This window comes from Diadema setosum, chromosome 19 (assembly GCF_964275005.1).
Source record: "Diadema setosum chromosome 19, eeDiaSeto1, whole genome shotgun sequence".
NCBI lineage: Eukaryota > Metazoa > Echinodermata > Echinoidea > Diadematoida > Diadematidae > Diadema > Diadema setosum.
In genome coordinates this window covers 15,768,771-15,789,262 of record NC_092703.1, presented here as the reverse complement: position 1 = coordinate 15,789,262, position 20,492 = coordinate 15,768,771, and the positions used below count along the sequence as shown (strand labels likewise).

At 38.6% G+C, this 20,492-nt stretch overlaps 2 protein-coding genes across 2 annotated transcripts in view; both read left to right on the top strand.

Annotated features, from left to right (window-relative positions):
- The window catches only part of LOC140242709 (large ribosomal subunit protein eL24-like), a 278,728-nt gene that overhangs the window by 30,024 nt on the left and 228,212 nt on the right, over positions 1–20,492 (top strand). The window lies entirely within an intron of this gene.
- LOC140242841 (3-oxoacyl-[acyl-carrier-protein] reductase FabG-like) lies at positions 910–19,445 on the top strand. The gene is made up of 9 exons (XM_072322593.1): positions 910–946; positions 3,312–3,451; positions 4,333–4,425; positions 6,055–6,196; positions 9,927–9,967; positions 11,178–11,247; positions 11,915–11,951; positions 18,095–18,158; positions 19,260–19,445. The coding sequence occupies exons 1-9, from the start codon at positions 910–912 to the stop codon at positions 19,443–19,445; spliced, it is 810 nt and encodes a 269-aa protein (XP_072178694.1).

Here is a 20,492-nt window from a genome sequence, read left to right as displayed (position 1 = left end):
TCCAGCAGGTAAGACGCATGCGAAAGTTGCCCAAATCCTTGTCCGCCTGCAAAAATTGTCCTGCGTGTTGGAAAATCCCCACACGCGACAAGCCTGCCTAGCTTGCCCGGAAAGGTGTGACAGGGCCTAAACTTGGCTGCGGGTGAATGGGACTTGCGTGAGCAACTCCAGGTCACTACGGGTGAGATACGTGCTAGTAACTGTCATGTGCTGGTCATCTGGGGGGCCTCCGGGTAGTAAAAATTGTTCTTCGCAAGGCTTGCTCGGAAAGGTGTGACACAGCCATAAAGAAGGGAGGAAGAGATGGAGTATGAAGATGGCGGCGAAGATGGCGCCCTACATGTGAAGTTACTCTACTCTGCTCGGAAAGGCGTGACACAGCCATAAAGAAGGGAGGAAGAGATGGAGTATGAAGATGGCGGCGAAGATGGCGCCCTACATGTGAAGTTACTCTATTTTCGGAAAGTGTTATTGTTTATTTCATACTTGTCGTATATTCGGAGGATTACATCATTAGCACTTTAGAGGATATACAAGTAGATTCTAAAACATTCTGCATAATCATAGCACTACAGTGACTACAGGGATATCCCGCGGATATTGACCGTTACTTCTTCTCTCTCTCTCTCTCTCTCTTTCGCAACTTACTCCAACGTATCGTTCCTTGATTGAAAGTTTTCCAGGTATTCCACCAAAAGTTTGAATTTCGATTCTAAAAATTAGAGCTTCATTCGAAGCTCTAACATGCGGGAGGGAGATATCCACCCTCCCCCCCCCCCCGCCCCCGCATAATAAATACGTGTAGCATATTCTATAGATCTGTATATACACTGGGAACGTGAATGCTGCGCTTCGCTTCACCTGCCGTCGCGTAAAAAAAGGTCTGCCTTCCAAAGATTGATCACAGACATGGGGATCTTTGACGGGAAGGTTGTATTCATTACAGGTAAAATTCGCAATATGCTACCATTTTCTGTTTTTTACTCCAGGAATTTAAAATTATATTATTACTTACTATACAGCACGTGGTATATAGACCGCTTAACTGAGGTTTGCATGGTGTAGGGGATCCAAAATGATTCCTTGACGAATTATTCGGACACTCTTATGTATAGCAACCGTTGTATAACTGCGTTCAGTGCAAAGCACTACGAACATTATGGACGATATTGTGGTATATAAAGGTGTCTGCTGGTTACCGTGTGCCAAACTCCATAGGCCTATTCGCTTGTAAAAGTGCACGTTATCTCGGCTATCAATGTTTGCAAAGCAATACCAATTTTTTTCCTCTACGAAAAAGGTTAAAGGTCTTGTTTATCTTTAGGAGCAGTGATCAAAAAAAAAATAATGAAGATATCACATTTGATGCATTGTAGGTCTGTTAACTGTATCACAAAACTTATACCACATAAAATTTTTGCAATAAGGACTAAAATATAAGGAGATATCAGTATTTTTCTTGATAAACCATAACTGTACACGGTTAAGTCTGGGTTGTTTTTTAAATTATTCCTATTGTTCACATTTTGTGTACTTAACAATACTCAACATCGATTATACAGATTCAGATTTGAAAAGTGGTTATTTCTATCCCTGACTCTCATTTTAGAACTATTCTAAAGCATTAATGCTGGGTTTTTGTTTCATCTGCAAATGCTAAAGTATGCCTTTAAATTTCATATGTACTCTTTCAAATCTTCTGACCCTGCTGGGCCAATACCCCTCCCCCACTTCTTTTTATTCCTCCGCCACGAAGTGTTGCCTGAGGCATTATGTTTTTGGGTTGTCGGTCCGTCCGTCCTTCCCTCTGTCCTTCTGTCCGTAACAGATTTTGTGGACAGCGTAACTTATGAACCTTTCGAGGTAGCCAAATGAAGCTTGGCATATGTATGTACTTAATGAGTGGACGAAGTTGTGCCTATCAACTTTTGGGTGCACACACTCGAGGTCAAAGGTCGGGTCATTTATTTTTAAAATTTCACTATTTCCCCATATCCCTGCAATACCTGAAGGTATATTCATAAAACCTTGTGTATATTGTATGCACACGGTATTACCAGGTCAGGGTTCTCTACGGAATGTTTTGAGCAAAGGGGGGGGGGGTGTCAAAGTTCAAGGTCAAGTGTCAAGTGAAAAAGCTGAATAATGTATTTTTTTTCTTCATATCTTGGAAATGGCTCATGTTTCCTTCATCAAACTTAGTTACGCATGAACTACCTGACAATGATTCTCTTCAGAATTTTTTAAGTCATGGGGTCAAAGGTCAGGTGAAAATCAGAAATCTGCTATTTGATGCTGAAATTACAGTATTTTCTCCATACCTTGGAAATTAGTCGGTGCATACACTTAATCAAACTAGTTACATAAATGTAGTACATGCACATAAGGAGAGATTTAGGCCACGGGAGCAAGTAATGACAATGTTAAAATGTCACTATGTTCCCCCATGTCATGAAAATTGGATATCACCAGTTAGTGATTATTTGAAGAAAGAAGTGGGCCTTGGGGTCCAAGGGCAAGGGTCATAGTTCAAGTGGAAATACTCAAATTCCCGAATACTGCTCTCTTAACAATTTAGCAGTCCAAATGAAATCTGGTTCAAGGAATGTAAACACTATCAAACTTTCAAACATGTCATTTCATTTTTTTTTCTACAAAGTATGTGAAACTATTGTTTCAAATTGTCAAGATGTGCACCACACCTAAGAGGAGTATAATGCGATATGGCGGAGGCATACCAGTCGCCATAGCGGCATTTCTAGTTTTGTTTTTATTTATCTATTTATTTTTGTATATTTATTTATTTATTTATTTTTTTTGGGGGGGGGGGTTTAGATTTGGTAAAAGCAGTTGCGAGGGTATGACGTACAACCTAGCCAAGTGGAAGTTTAGCATTTCTGCTGTTAGAGTTGTGTCAAATGGGTGCAGGGTATAATGTGTAATAAATGTGAAGATTGAAATATATTTCAGATAAATGGTATTTTGATATTTATTCCATACTTTTCGATTACCTGAAAATCTGGCTGATTGCTTGCAAAATACAACAGATTAATACTATACTAGAGGACCTTGCACTATCCCGCAAGTATTTTGGTATTATCACTATGTATAGTTAGTATTGGGTCTGCGCTGAGAGAAGGCACTGATTTGCATGACCTATTGATATACAAATAGGAAATTAACCCTACCAGTATACCACCGGCGGCTTAATTCAGTACAATCTCTATGGCGTGTATTAGTCCGTGATCCTGAGAGGGTTAGATACTCCGTATCTTGTACAACTCGTTTGAAGTCGATAGATCTTTTTGCAGGTGCTAGTTCGGGAATCGGGGCGGAGACGGCCGTCCAGTTTGCCAAGGATGGGGCGAGCCTGGCCCTAGGGGGGCGAAATGAGGAGCGACTGGAGAAGGTGGCCAAAGAGTGCCTCAGCAAAGGCTTATCGGAGGACAAGGTAATTGATATAATAGTCTTACAAGTTGCCGATATATTCATATTCCATTTTGCATTTATTCATAGTCGTCTTGAATTATACAGACTAGTATTCAATGTTCCAATTCACAAATACCTACCCTCCATCAATTCTCTCCCCTGTCCAAATGTTACAGTAAATAATTGGTCATTTTTTACTTCTCACATTCACAAATATTTAGCTGTCCAATTATAAGGGAGTTCTGGAATTATTTGTACTGTTTTGTTTTGTGTTGCATTTCTGCCGAAAGCTTTAATGGGTGTTTTGGCTTTTCCCCTTCCAGTGTTCCCTTTAATCTACGTAATCATGGCGCTGGATGCTTGTTATGAGTGGCATAGTGTTAAAGGGGATGGCTAGTAACTGATCAGTGGGAATCAGTGGGAATGCTGGGGGATGATTGTTCCAATCCTTGTGGGATTCATTTAAGAGTACATTACATATCTATTGTTGTGTGAAAATTATTTGCTTCAGAATGGTCTCATATTCAAGTACAATGTGCAGTTTAATGTTTCAAGGTTAGCATGCCTGTACAGTGACGGGGTTGAATAAGTTCAGAATAGTGATCAGTTAGATATATGAGGACTTGAGCCAAACTTTATACTAAGTAGTTGGAAGTTGTGAGGGAATGACATGCTCACTTTGTCATTTGCATATTCATATTGATTGTTCAAGAACTGTTCCCCCTAAAAATAACAAAACTTCAAAATTTCATAACTTCCTTGTTTTAACTTCCTTATCAAATTTATACCGTTCAACTCGTAATATTTTACTCTTTCTTACCAGATTAACTTATATTTGGACTAGATTTCCCCTTTAAGTAGTGATCATGCCGCTATGTTGCCCGGTGACTATTTTCTGCCTAGGTTCTGATGATCAAGGCCGACTTGGCTAAGGAGGAAGACGTCCAGCGTACCATGGACACGATCATAAAACACTTTGGGAGACTGGATGTACTGGTGAGTAGTCTGATCTTCGGCCAGGCACCCAACAAGAGTTATAATAATTTTCAAGGTATAGTTTATTTCATTTCCATAATGTTTTATATTATGTATTCAGGGACTACAATCTCAAGAAGAAAAGATATACAAAAATGTAAATGTACACACACACACACACGCATATGTATATAGTATATATGTGTATATGTATGTATATATATATATATATATATATGTATATATGTATATGTATTGTGTATATGTATATATATATATATATATATATATATATATACATATATACATATGTACATACATATCTAGCTTTATTGTCTGAAGAAGACCAGTGTCGAATTCAAAGTTTAACAAATCCGGCCTGCATCCCGCGCTATTGTTCGTCTTTATTTGTCACAAAATGTATAACCAAGGAGGTTGAAGAGTTGGAGTTCCAACTGGCTGTTAATTATTCAAACAGTTGTCAGTTTTCTATTTATGTACGAAAGAATTCCACAGGTGCATAATAGCTATGTGCCTTTGATGATCGATGTTCGATGCTGCCGTCTTGCTGAGCAATCTGAGGATCCATTTTGAACGTTAACATAATGTTGGCTATATTTTGCTCAGTTATTTACCTAATAAAATGAAATATCACTTCATGATAATGCATGTAAAACAAAAGTAAATCCCGTCCAGTAATTTGTTCGAAGATGTAAATCAGAACTGTATCATATGGAAGTGTTTAAAACTGTACCATCCTGGAAAGCCGGTTTTATTATACTTTTGCACTGAATTCCCACAAATAAAGCTAGTATGGAATAATCTTCAAGTGTAATTCTTTATTGTTAGATATATCAGATTAGTGCCCGGGCATGCCCAGTCGAGAAACTTTCTTTTTTATTTCATCATTTTTTCGCAATTTTTATTCGCGCATCCTCATGTCTGTATCACCATGGACCTACAACCTTCTTTCAGAAGGGATAGCGAAAAGTAATTACCATCACAAAGACATATCTTCCTTAGAAAGTGGCTGGAGATTATGCAATGAGAAAGGAGCCAACTGTCTTCCTATCTGCGTGGCAGATCCAGTTTGGTAAATGCTTCAAATGTTTTTGAGTGGCGGCATCGAACATCTAGTAAATGAAATAAGACAATATATTGTGACTCCATTCTCTTGAACCTCCTTGGTAACGCTCCCACGATGACAAGACCGTATGATGTTTGTAAGCATCATACCACTATTTATACAATCATGTGTATATATATTATACAATATTGTATATACACGTGTACGTAGGTAGAGAGAAAAAAAAAACTTTCTGAATTCATATCCAAAGAGTGGACCTATATCGAATCAGTCGAACATAATCAAATTCCCTGCTGATGACTGCTGCGACCTGCCAAGATTCCAAATTAGTGTCACTGCGGAGATGCAAGATTCAGCTCGTTCTTCTTTCTTAGCGTTTCCATGGCAGCAAAGCATCCATATTACTGCAAGTACCCGAAAACCAGAAAATATAGTACAGAAAGGGAAAGAAGAAATATATTCCGTACACCTGGTTCTGTTGCATGAAGTATTCTGGCTTTAGAATTCGAGTACATCAAACGGCAGTATCTTCAAGGGTCTTATGTCCGGATTAATGCCTATAGGTTAATAACGCAGCGGTTGCAGACGTCGTAAGTATTCTTAGCGAGGACTTTGTGAAGACCTACGACTGGGTCATGAGAATCAACGTTAGAGGCGTCCTCCAACTCACCAAGTTGGCCATCCCTCATCTAATAGCCACAAAGGGTGAGTAGGGTCGTTCGTATCAAAGACATACTCAGCATGCTTGCGTTTTCACCTGTATGTTTATGTAAATTAAAAGAGCAGATTTTTCTTTCTCTGTAGGTAAATCCTCCGGTTTGAACCTATTAACATTTTAATATAAGGCCAGGGCAGTATACTACTGTCATGACAACTTTGTTATACTGTCTGCTATGGTTCTCTGACAGTACCAAACTGTAGGACAGAAAAGGTAGCACATCCAAGCGACAACAAAAGTTCTCCATTCCAAATACGTGTATCATATTCTGGGTTCTTTCTTTGCGTTTTACACAGTTCTATGAACGATTCAAGTCCATTGCAGCTGTCGTAAAATTATGACTGAGCCAGGTCAACGTATCCCATTCTAAACGTAGGCCTAATGAATTGATAAAATGTGACCCGCTTTTAGCGACACAAAGAGCCAAAAGTCGGAAACGACTGACCCGAGAAAAGCGTGATTGAAATTAGATTGTCCTAATCAGAATCAGAAATTCAGGGTTTTGGGAAGTTAGAAACAGATTCAAATCGTCAGGTTACATCCCGAGATACTAAAGACTCTTAAGGTGTTCCCCCCCCTTTTTTTTTGGGGGGGGGGGTCTACGTTGTTCTTGTGCGTTTGGTGTCGTTGGAAACGGACAAAAACGCCTCCTTTCTGTTCATGTCATTGCGTCATCGAGTGAAGCTTTTGCTTTATTTCTATAGATCTGTCTCGCTAAATAATTATCCTTACAAAGCAGACACAAACAAAATCCGAGAAAGCGCTCATCTGTCTAAACTTTGGCCATGGATGCAAAGATGTGAATCCACATATAGCTGTAAAATGGACAGATTCTACAAGACATCACGGTTTATTCAGAAAACCGAAAATTGCCACCCAATGAAAGATTTCCCGTTTTCATAATCATTGTAGTTCCGTATTGTAAAGAAATTTACAAGAGAAATTTACAAAAGCAACCGACATTTTATTCGGGAATTCGGTTAATTTGTTCCATGTTTCGCTGGTAGGAAATTGCTGATGACCGTTGTGTCTCATGCCGGTCCAATACACCTGAATAGTGGTTTATTGTACTTGTCTACTATAACTTATTTTATAGGTGGACATAAGCAATGAAGAAGATGATTGTAATGGCAGGAAGAAAACAGACTTAAACGAATAAGGGTATAAAAGGAGCATTCATAGACAGATAGATGAAAATATTAATGGCAACAACATGTGACAGGGACTAGTAGAGAATATGCTACATGTATGACGACTAGCATGTTGATGTACAGCGGTGCTCAATTCACTGCACCATCCTAACTTCCTATTATAATCGCCTGCTTATCCTCAATACCACTATCTCATTCTTTTTGTATTTCTGGATTTTATTGATCAGAACAAAACATTGTCCTTTTTAATAAGTCATATGGCATATAGATTTTTGACATCACAAAAACAAACATTTTTAACAACATTCAATGACAGTAAAATTACCAGGCGTCTGATCCTTTTTATGCCTCCGCCACGAAGTGGTGCCGGAGGCATTATGTTTTCGGGTTGTCCGTCCATCCGTCCGTCCGTCCGTCCGTCCGTACGTCCGTACGTACGTCCGTCCGCTTTCGTTTACGCGATAACTTGAGTAATATTTACTGGAATTCTACCAAACTTGGTCCAAGTATGAAGTATGATGGGGCAATTATTTGATTAGATTTTGGGTGAAATCGGCTGAAGGTCAAAGGTCAAAGGTCAAGGTCAAATCATGAAATTGTATCCGTTTACGCGATAACTCAAGACTGGATGGAGCAAATTTCACCAAACTTTGTTGGAGGATGATGTATGATAGGACAATTACTTGATTAGTTTTTCAGTGAAATCGGACAGAGGTCAAAGGTCAAAGATCAAGGTCAAATCCTAAAATTTATCTGTTTACGTGATAACTCAAAACTGGATGAAGCAGCTTTCACCAAACTTGGTCCAAGGATGATGTATGATGGGACAATTAGTTGAGTAGATTTTAGTGACATTGGCAAGAGGTCAAAGTTCAAAAGGTCAAGGTCAAATACTACAAATGTTGCAATTTCCCCCATATCTATGCAATGCCCGAAGGTATTTTCTTGAAACTTGGTGTGGACATGTACTACTGCGTAAAGATTCTCCAGAGAGAGTTTCATGTCATAAGGTCAAAGGTCAAAAGGTCAAAGGTTAGGTGAAAATGTTGCAATATTACTTTTCTCTCAAATGCTTCAATGTATCTTCGTGGAACTTGATACATATGCATGTACTGTCTGGCAGGGATTATCTAGGGAATTTAGGGGTCATGGGTCAATAGTCAGGGGTCAAAGGTCAAGGTCAACTCCTCAAAATTTTACTATTTCCCTCATATACTAGTATATGCAATGCTTGCATTATTAGTTTCAAAACTTAATACATGCATTACCTAATGGAGATTCTCCGGGAAATTTCCAGCCAGAAGGTCAAAGATTAAGGGTCAAAGGCCAGGTTTCAATGCCCCCCCCAAAAAAAAAAAAAAAAAAAAAAAAATCTATTTTGTACCGTCATCACACTCTTTCTTCGTACCTTGGAAATTACTCATTGCATAAACTTTCCCAAAATTCCCCAAATATGTGTACCTGCACTCTTAGAAAAATTAAAGCAAACCCAGTTCAAGACATTTCTGACAAACCTGTCATTTCAATATTTTGCCAGTTATGTGAAACTGTCATGGATCACACATTGTGAAGACATTGTACTATACGCCTATTGGGAGAATCATGCATTATGGCGGAGGCATCAGTCGCCATAGCGACATTTCTAGTTTGGACTATACAATACTCACTACTCTCTAACATAGTTACGTTCCCAGTCATCAATACACTCCAGAATCTTATACACAGAAAACTATCTCAAAAAAATTATGTCAGTGGCGGGTGCCCCCTCTTCCTTTTTTTTTTTTTTTTTGTTTTTGTTTTTAAAGGGATGATACAGTATTGGTGGAGATGAGAATTGGGCTTTTAACCTTTTGCGAGGTACCAAGAAAACACTTATAATATAGTACAGAGCATACTATTCTTTGATTCTATTATTTGATGAAAATCGGGATTGGAATGACTGAAACATCCAAAAACAAAGTAAAACAAAGCGATGATATCAAAGTGTGGGTCCCACACTTTATTAGAATTGCTCTTTTTTGGATATCTCAGCCATTTCAAAACCAATTTTCATCAAATAAATGTTGAATTCCTTATATAATTACATGCTCTTTCATATTTCATAAGAGGTTTCTCATTATCTCACTAAAAATGATAGAAACCTGAATTTAGGTCTCAACCAAAACTATACGATCCCTTTAAAACAAACGAAATAAAAAGAAAAAAAAGTGGGAGGCGGAGGGGCGCTTGATTTTGTAAAGGCACCGCCCCTTCACAGAATTCCTGGATCCGCCCCTGCATGTATAAAGGGTATACAGAGTCAAATTCTGGCAATATCTCCAATACAAGGTACATGCCGACATGCTTGCAAAGTCATAATGTATCGTTATTCTTTCTTAGGTGAACCCAGCCACTGACTTTCAGTTAAGGAAGATTGGTGTGTATCTTAGTGAAATTATTGTTACCCCATTTACCCCATATACATGCACAATAAATGCTCAGATATTGTTATTGGACGTTATAGCGGATAGACAGGTGGTTGTTTGAACATACCTATTTTCTATTTTGTAATTATTTCACGCCTCAGGTTCCATTGTCAATGTCTCCAGCCTCGCGAGCAAACGAATAGTAAGCAATGTTATATCTATAGACATTTTCTTTGCACAGGAATATCACTCAGTTTAAACATAATACAGGTGAAAGAGTATCATATTTGCAAGGGCTTTCATGCAGTTTGGATTTTTTTTAACAGTTGCAATAATACATGCAATGTGTTAGCGCTACCTACCACAATAAACAATAATATGCATGTTTATGTACACTGTGATATATTCATACTCTCATTTTATCTTTCATTTCACTTTATTTGTGCATTTTCACTATCAACAAAACTATTTTCAATTTTTACAAAAATGATAATCTATCGCTCATGTCTACATGCTATTTCATATCAAAGCACAAATTATTTCACAAAATAATGCTTAAAACCACTTATGAATCATTTGAAGACAGACCTGATATGCATTGATTACTCACTTAGTACGTAGGACTATTCCTCAAAGACATACATGATTATAATTACAATAATATTTATGATTATTGTTACATATTTATCATTACATATCATTTATCACTAAATCAGCGCAGCATACCGTAAATGTTATATTTTCTTATGTTATGCCTTGATATATTATGATATATGCTTATAAGTATGGTAGGACATATAGGTATTAATCATTTTGTTTGCAGTATGTACAAAGATTTCTAGATTATATCATACAATAAAAAAAAAAAAATTGCCAACACATTGCGTATGAATGTTATAAAGTCATGTACCTATGCAAAATTATTTTCAGTATATTTATGAAAAACATATTGTATATCAAATACTGAAGTTATCAATTTGAACATGGCTTTTTACAAACAGTAAGCTTCATTTCTTTTCTTTCTTTCTTATCTCTATGTGTCGAACGAACTCGAAACATTGTAGTACATCAAATTGAAATGTAAAAAAGTTTTATAATCAATAGAAAATCAGAAAATCAGAAAATGTGATCAACCTCCATCACGCGGCAACTAAAAATTAACGTAAACACACCTGACCCAAACATTATATATTTTTTCCTTTTTTTTTTTTTTTTTTTTTTTTTTTTTTGCTCACACTACTAACACGAGTCTAGAAATAATATGTAAATGTCATTTTTTCTTTGGAAGTGTAAGTAATCATTCTCGTAAATTTCGCCTCTATAACTCCCTCTTCCATTTGATGTCCTACAAGTGATCCCATTCATTAATATTACTGTAATTTTATGTTTGCTTATCTGTCTGATTAAACTAGTGTCCAGGATTTACGGTGTACGGCTTGAGCAAAAGTGCCTTAGATCAGTTTACCAGGGTGACTGCTCTTGGTGAGTTTCGTTCAGTGTGTTCTCGGGAAAGAAAAAAAAAATGAAATAGCCCACTATCTGGAGATTTCATCAGGATGAACCTTTATGTGAGATGACCCCATGTATCATGATCATTTTCCATTTTAGTATGACAAGTACTATCAGTGCATCAGTCTCCTTAATGTTAAATGTTAGATTGATGTTTCTTCAGCAAGAGAGTGTGTAAGTTGCATTAACAGAATATCGACTAATGCTTATCACAAGAAATTTTGATAAATATATATTACCTTGACACGACATAAATGAGTATCAAACACAGTTGCCTTTCCTCTCCTGTTCTGCCACATTGTGCAAATGACAGTATAAGCAGTCTCATACTGTATTCTGTGTATAAACCAATGCAATACTTACTATGGTTACCACAACATTATTTCCACATGCAGGAATATCTGAATTCTGAACGACAAGTGTACGTGGGAGAGTATTATGAATCTAAAATTTCTTCGGGCGTTTCATAAAACGAAAGAGAATTGGCGTCGTTGTCATACATATTATTGTGTCGTACATATTATTGTGTATTTTCAAAAACGTGCCAGTTATGTTTAATTTCATCTTGACTTTTTTTGTGCATGATAACCCTAATAACACTATTCTTCTCTTACCTCATCCCCCCCCCCCCATCCCACAGAACTGGCGGAAAAAGGAGTTCGAATCAATGCTGTGAAGTGAGTATTCTATGTGCACACAAATTATCCTGAAGTATTTACACTCGCAATCATATTGAATTAATACTTTGTGATGAAAAAAAAAAAGCATGCAGGTGTTGAAGAGAAAAATTTTTATGGTGGCAGTAATTACTAGTATCACGCATTCATAGTAGTCACAGTAAGACACCAAGGCGTATAATATACGAAGGTAGTTATAGGGACATTGATTTTGCACTGACATAAAAACAAAAAACTAAATAAATAACCGAAATGGGAAAAACGCAAACAGTAATTTTTCAATATGCCGTTTATACTGCCAGGGGAAAAAAAAAAGAAAACAGAGGAAAAAATGCGTATATATGCGCGGGAAAAGCGGAAGAGTCAGTTGTTTTGTTTTGTCTAAATTTGTTGTTGTTGGTAGTGGTGGGTTTATTTGTTTGTTTGTTTAGGCCCCGTCACACTATACTAGTAGCGTATAAATCAGCAAATACCCAGCGGATACCAAATTTGGCCTTGACGTCCATGACAGATACGCTCGAATCCGCTCGAATTCTCGAACAAAATGTGGTTTTCGAACGTTCGCTTAACGAATGATGAGCATATGCTAACCGTGTTACGAGTGGATAAAGTAACGAATGAAAGCAAATACGTACATGCCATCCAACGGATGCTGAGCGGACAAAACGAATGACCAGCGAATGCCCAACATAATTGATTATGCAAAGCGATACTGCGGCAATCACGTGGCGGATCTCGGCTGACGCACTCTTCACCAAATCCTCTTGAGCAGTGACAGTCTCAAGTAATGTTTTGGCTGTGAAAATGGCCCCAAAGAGAAGAAAGCAGGCACAGAAATCACCACCAAGTACTCCTGATGTCGCTATCCTCAGTCCTGAAGATTCCCCTAAAACTGCAATCCCTCCACCTCCTTCTGATGATCATGTTGGTAGTCCAACATCCTTCGTTGCGTCTGGTGCCTCCAACTGGTCCCAGGCCCTCGTCCACATCGATCTTCGATGCTTTCCTCTCCTCCATCTTCTCTTGCCTTGCATGTATTGGGCGATGGCCTGCTGGTTCAGGTCATACTCATGTTGATGAATAGCCAGAAGATATTGTATCTGAAAATCTCAGAGCGTCCTCCATTTCTCATGACCAGCTGATAAACGGTACCTGTGCTGTCCAGTTTTGTTGGGCGAATTTGGACGAACGGCTGACGAATAAGAAACGGACGCAGAGCGGGCAAAACTTTCGAATAGCGGGTGTTAAACGAACACAAATCGGATTGTCAATCGCTTTGTCATCCGCTCAAGAATTTGGACATGTCCAAAATCAAAATTTGGCTTCGGCGGATCTCTGTGAATCTCAACGAACAGCTAGCGGATGCAGCGAACGTCAAACAGGTCAGGAACAACGAGCAACGGATGTGAGCGTATCTCCAAATTTTCGAATTCGTTGGGCATTATTGGCTCGATCCGCTCTAGCGTGACGGGGGCTTTTGTTTAGTTGTTGTTTTGTTTTGTTTTGTTGGGAGGGGGGGGGGGGTTAAGTAGTGCTCATGTGCAACTTGCCGTTGTCTTTGAGAGGAGGCCAATGATGTTTGTGCTGATAATATATTTACAGATCAGTGGTGTAGGCGGGCCGACAGGAGATTCCCCTCTCCGAGCGGGGTATCTATCACGTGAGCAAAAACCCGGAATAGAACGAACGAACCATGCTTGGAGAGAACATTTACACTTGCAACACACACACACACACACACGCACACACACACACGCACACACACACACACACAGAAACAAACAAAACAAAGCAAAACAAAACAAAACAAAATCACTTTGAGTCTTTCACTCACATTCCGGTAGCTGCCGAGCAACTGCTGGCAAAATTTATTATATCTTCTTTTTCTCCGTGTATTATACCAATGCATGTGATAAAGCAGTATTTAGGGGACTGCTAGATGCTACCATATTTTTGTGTGGATTTGTTTCTTTGAAAATGGATATGACTTTGACATTGCGAAACGAAATTCGAATAAAGAGTACAAAAAGTTCAATTCATTTAAGTTCAGTTGACATTCATTTCTACTCATCCACAAAAATCGAAGCAAAATACAGAGTATACATTGCACAATTAACTTTTCATCATGTTGTAAGATATACACAATAAAAGAGTCATGAAGTGTAATAAACCATACATACAATTCCGTAAAATAACCAACAATAGCAATGTGCATTTTGGAAGATTGACAGAAAAGTAAATACTAGAATGGAAAAAAAGTGGCCCACTGAAAAGCAAAGCTTGTAAGACGTGGGTCACTCAAGACGTAGTATGTACTAAATATCATCCGAAACGGTTTAACAGGTAGCAACGAAAAAAAAAAAAGAAAAAAAGAAAAAATAATCATAGTCAGTAACTATTTTCAAATACAACCAGAAAACACTGGGCTGGCCAGAAAATACACAAAAACGGCCAATGATGGGTGGTGACAGTCTGTTTTAGAATCTCCAAAATTGCGGCAATAATGCAGCGAAATTAATTTGAATTTGTGTTTCTCAAAGGAAAAAAAGTATTTGTATAAATTTCAGCAGGTATTAGGCATAAATATTCATCACTGAATGATACACGCCTTAAAATTAAAATAACAACAACAACAACACAACATTCATGCAGAACAACCAGAGTCAGTAAAAGAGACGCAACCCCCGGATGGTCGGGCGGAATTCTCCCAGGTGGTCGCCATGAGTGGACATGCAGCACAAGTCCCTCACGCAACCACGGAAGCACCCGCAAGAGCAACAGCAACACATAGGACCTACACATCATCACAACCACGATCCCGAACGAAACCGCCAGAACGATAGCCATACTGCAGAAAAGCGCATTGACACCATCACAATCCCCACCACCATCCACATCACGCCACCAACCATACACTATACCACTACCACAATCCCTAAGTGACAACGACGACTGCAGAATTTGCAACTCAACTGTTGCCTTAACAGTTGAGTTATGGTTTATAATTATAATCAACATAATGAGAGCATGGATTTCAGCGGAACACAAACATGGGTTGGTTCCAAACACCAAAAATGGCTGGAAAAAAAAAATCTGTACATTTTCTACATTGAAATAAAGAAGAATATTGAAAATTATGACTAGTTTCACCATATCTCGAGGTTGCTCCGTCCGAACCTGGATCTAAAATAAAATCCTTATATATTACCTTATAAATGGCGAAATTGTGCTTTAAAGGGGATGGCTAGTAACTGATCAATGGAAATCAGTGGGAATCTGGAGGATGATTGTTCCAATCCTTGTGGGATTCATTCAAGAGTACACTATATATCTATTGTTGTGTGAAAATTATTCGCTTCAGAATGGTCTCATATTCAAGTAATGTGCAGTTTAATGTTTCCAGGTTAGCGACCCTGGTCAGTGACGGGGCATTAATCCATAGTGAACTAGAAATGTCGCTACGGCGACTGATGCCTCCGCCATAATGCATGATTCTCCCTATAGGTGTATAGTACAATGTCTTGACAATGTGTGATGACAGTTTCACATAACTGGCAAAATATCGAAATAACAGGTTTGTCAGAAATATCTTGAATGTTCACTTTCCACGAACTGGGTTTGCTATAATTGTCTATTAAAGAGTGCAGGTACACATATTTGGGGAATTGAAAAATTTTTACTTGACTTCTGACCGACCTTATTATAAGTTTATGCATTGAGTATAATTTTCAAGGTATGAAGAAAGAGTGTAATTACAGTACAAAATATTTTTTTTTTCATTTAAACCTGACCTTTGACCCTTAACCTTTGACCTTTGACCTTCTGGCTGGAAATTTCCAAGAGAATCTCCATCAAGTAATACATGTACATATATTAAACACTTTTAAAACTAATAATGCAATCATTGCATATACTAGTATACATGTATGAGGGAAATACAGTAGTAACATTTTGAGGAGTTGACCTTGACCTTTGAACCCCTGACTATTGACCCATGACCCCTAAATTCCCTAGATAATCCCTGCCAGTCAGTACATGCATATGTACCATGTTCCATGAAAATACATTGAACCATTTGCGAGAAAAGTGATATTGCAACATTTTCACCTAACCTTTGACCTTTTGACCTTTGACCTTATGACATGAAACTCTCTCTGGAGAATCCTTACGCAGTAGTACATGTCTACACTAAGTTTCAAGAAAATTACTGCGGACATTGCATAGATATGGGGGAAATAGCAACATTTTTAGCATTTGACCTTGACCTTTTGACCTTTGACCTCTTGTCAATGTCACTAGAATCTACTCAACTAATTGTCCCATCATACATCATCCTTGGACCAAGTTTGGTGAAAGCTGCTTCATCCAGTTTTGAGTTATCACATAAACAGATAAATTTTAGGATTTGACCTTGATCTTTGACCTTTGACCTCTGTCCGATTTCACTGAAAAACTAATCAAGTAATTGTCCCATCATACATCATCCTCCAACAAAGTTTGGTGAAATTTGCTCCATACAGTCTTGAGTTATCGCGTAAACGGATACAATTTCATGATTTGACCTTGACCTTTGACCTTTGACCTTTAGCCGATTTCACCCAAAATCTTATCAAATCGTTGCCCCATCATACTTCATACTTGGACCAAGTTTGGTAAAATTCCAGTAAATATTACTCAAGTTATCGCGTAAACGAAAGCGGACGGACGTACGGACGTACGGACGTACGTACGGACGGACGGACAACCCGAAAACATAATGCCTCCGGCACCACTTCGTGGCGGAGGCATAAAAACTATGCTTCTTACTATCGTTCTCTTCACGCTCGTCACAATAGTATTCTACAGTACAATATCTCACCAATGTATTTATCTCATTAAATGTCACTCGTACAGAAAAGATGGATATTAATAACTTCTTTAAGATGGCTCACGGGAAATAAAATCACCATACGACGTAGTTAAGTTATTTGACTTATCATAAAAGGTGGCCCATTCTTGACTTCAAAAGTTATGACTTAGAAACAGATTTTTATTTTGAAAAATCCCCCCGAAAATTTCCTGCGTATGACAATGCATGTACACATGCATCTTTGTACGCTATTTTCCTACGCGAGAGTACAATAATCATTACTTCGTCTTCGGTGTTTTTGCCCCCCCCCCCCCCCCGAATCTGTGTGCATAGTGTGGTGGTTGATGCTAACCCCGCCTAAACACAAACACACGCACAGGCACATACACACACACACGTGTTTACGCACACACACACACACACACACACAAACACACACAACCCGAGTATACTAACACACACATACCCCTATTTACGTTTACATCCGCCTTCACACACATTCACACCCATCCCTCAAACCCACACCCCATCCATCCACTCCTCCCCTCTTCACGCGCACCCCACACATACATACATACACACACACACAAACGGACACTCAATTATCATGTGCGCGCGCACAACACACTTCCTCGAAACCTTTAACGTGACTTTTTACATGGCTTGTTTGCATGGATGTAATGTGTTGATATTCCAGTGCCAATGTCAAGAATGATTTTACTCCGCAAATGTGCTTCGAGGGCGGGCGACAATTTGTGCAGTGGCGACAATTTGTGCCTTTAGCTCCCTGCACAATTTATCGCCCGTTTCAGGGGGCGACAACAACGTCCTTTACATCATACACTGTAGATGCCAAGTTCAAAAAAATTTTTATGAGTGAGATTTTCATGACTCAGCATCTCGGCGCGCGCACATGTGCATGAGCGAGGGGAGGGTGAAGGAGGGGGGTGTCCGCCCTCTCACGATTGGGATCTTTTTCAATTCTTAGCTCTTAATGGTGCAAGCTGGTGCATACTGGTGCATACTTAGACTATTTTTTACTTATTTTGAAAGACAAAAGGGAAATTGCAACTCTCACTTTAATCCTTTAAGCTATGCTCCCATTTCGTGAGAATGCGTGAGATCGTGATACGGACCCTAAATGCATGAGTCTCACTCACAATGCGTGAGACTTGGTATCTCTGTTACATAGATGATTATGGTCTGGGAATTTACTTTGATTAATGCGAAGTTGACCGTATTGTGTCTCCAGCTATGTGTTCATCCTCTTCGTAATAAATAATTCTGTTCACAGTCCAGGCACAATCATCACACCGATACTGGACTTATTTGGATTATCCGTTGAAGAGGTCAGAAAGGTCAGTCAAAAGGATTAGTGTAGGTATTTTTGAGAGTGATTATGACGAGACTCATTGACATAGACTCATAGTCTGGGAATACTCTTTTAATTTGCATGGTCTGAGAAGTTGTGAAAATTAACACTGATCTATTTCAAATTATATCTGACTGTATTCTTGTCTTTAATTCATCTAAAATGCCGTTTTGTCAACATTTTGTGGTAAAACCCCACCATTCTAGATTTTGATTGTTCGGTATGTTCTTATGTTTTAGGATATAAGAATTGCAATTGATCTCAATGTACTGTACTGACATTTTTTTGTTATGAGCACTGCGAATGCAGAATCACCCCAGGCGCGGTTTTATTGTGGTACAATTTATTTTCACCGAAACTGAAAGCCAAGCATGGGGCTAATAATAATAGAGAATTTCAAGTGCATGGAGTCCAGAACAGCGCATGGCGGAACATGCATTATTCGTTATAATACCCCGTTTTAATGTGATATTGTGTCACCACTTGCAAAATTACTTTTGAAGAAATAGTAATCTTTATTTTGGGGGGTATATACTTCTTGTATATTTGCAGGGGCGGATCCAGGAATTCCGTAAAGAGGGGGCGTGTTTACAAAATTAAAGGGGGGGGGCGCACGCACCCCTCCCCCATTTTTTTCTTTTTATTTCTTTTGTTTCAACAAAAAATAAAGGGGGGGGGGGCGTGCGCCGCTTGCGGTCCTCCCTGGATCCGCCCCTGTATTTGTATATATATAACTACGATAGTGAAACTTGAATTCAAAGTTCTTGTTGAATCCATGTGCCTTTCGCTCGAGATGCGTTATCAACAACAAAATGGGGGGGGGGGGGGTATCTCGGTAACATTAATATAGTGATTGTGATTTTTTTTTTTCATGAAAATTAAATTTCCAAATTTTACTCACTTTCACTCATGTATTACTCTATACCTGTATATAATTTTGCCTTCCTCGAACCTACGTATGTATGTCGATATCAGGGGGGAATTGCCAAGACCCTCGAAAATACGGAATAATAAGGAGAAAAGTGATTTCACATGGCAAATTGACCATGCTAATAGTGTCGAATAAACTTTGACCCAATGTCGATAGATTGCTGCAAAGGACCATCCACTCGGTCGAGCGGGGGAGTGTGATGACGTCGCACCTGTCATCAAGTTCCTGGCCTCCAATGCAGCATCCTTCATCACCGGGGAGACCATCTCCATCGACGGAGGCAAGCACGCCCTCTGTCCATGCACGCTAGTGAGTCCAAGCATTGTGGAAGATCGCGGGTAGTTCGGCAGAAGCAGTGCCGTATATACGGCACTGGGCAGAAGGCAAGGACTAGTAAATCAAAGAGTATACTAGTAGAAGGTAGCGCTTCTATAATCTTCGAGTAAAGTAACATGTGCACAAAATCGGACTTGTTTTCTTCCTTAGTACAGCAAAACTACCTCACTGTGGCCCATAGAAAATACTACTGTGTAACTACTTCACTTTGGCCCATAAAAAAAAATAATACTGTGTAACTACCTCACTCTAGCCCATAGAAGGTAATACTGTATGACTACCTCACTTTGGCCCATAGAAGGTATAATATCGTATACCTACCGCACTTGGCCCATAGAAGAGTAATTTTCTGTGGCATTTTATGTATTAATATAATGTATTATACCTCTGCCGCCACTTTGTTTAATACAGTGCACTCCAGTTGTAACAAACAGTTATAACGAAATTCTCATTAAATGAAGGAAAAATTCAGATCCCAAAATTATCATCTATACCTCTTTATATAATTTACTGATCGGCTATAGCAAAATTTTGATATAACGAATGAAACTGCCAGTCCCAAGAACTTTGTTATTATGGGAGTGCGCGGTATTAATGAATATTATTCATCCATGTTCACTCTAAGATAATGTTTTACTTTTGTCAGGAGTATGCCTAGTAAGTATTACTTTGCTAAGACTGTACTCTCTCTTCTACTTTTATACTGTAATTACAAGTGTCCCCAGAGCTGTAATAACAAGATATTCGGAACTGCTCGTCAAAACTAGCAATTTGTCATATATACTTGTATGTACAATTTCATTTCTGCTACTAGTTATTTACGCGCAATGCTAGTTAATGGGTCTTGTTTGAACCCAATATGAGATAGGGCAAATTCCCATGGGGCTAGTACGTGGTACTTGTTTATGAACAGGGTTTAAGGGGAATGTCTATGTGCTTTGAGTCATTGGTGTAAGAAGTCGACACAGAATATACATGTACATGTTATAATGTGTGAGAGAAATGTATGTTTAATATCAAATTTGCATAATAAATGATGAAGGGTAGTCACAC

What these genes read in the sequence shown, in the direction of transcription:
- LOC140242841 (XM_072322593.1), top strand. Translation starts at nt 910, where the DNA reads ATGGGGATCTTTGACGGGAAGGTTGTATTCATTACAG. An exon ending in GAAGGTTGTATTCATTACAG is followed by an intron (nt 947 to 3,311) that starts GTAAAATTCGCA and finishes ATCTTTTTGCAG; the next exon opens with GTGCTAGTTCGGGAATCGGG. An exon ending in TTGGGAGACTGGATGTACTG is followed by an intron (nt 4,426 to 6,054) that starts GTGAGTAGTCTG and finishes TAATGCCTATAG; the next exon opens with GTTAATAACGCAGCGGTTGC.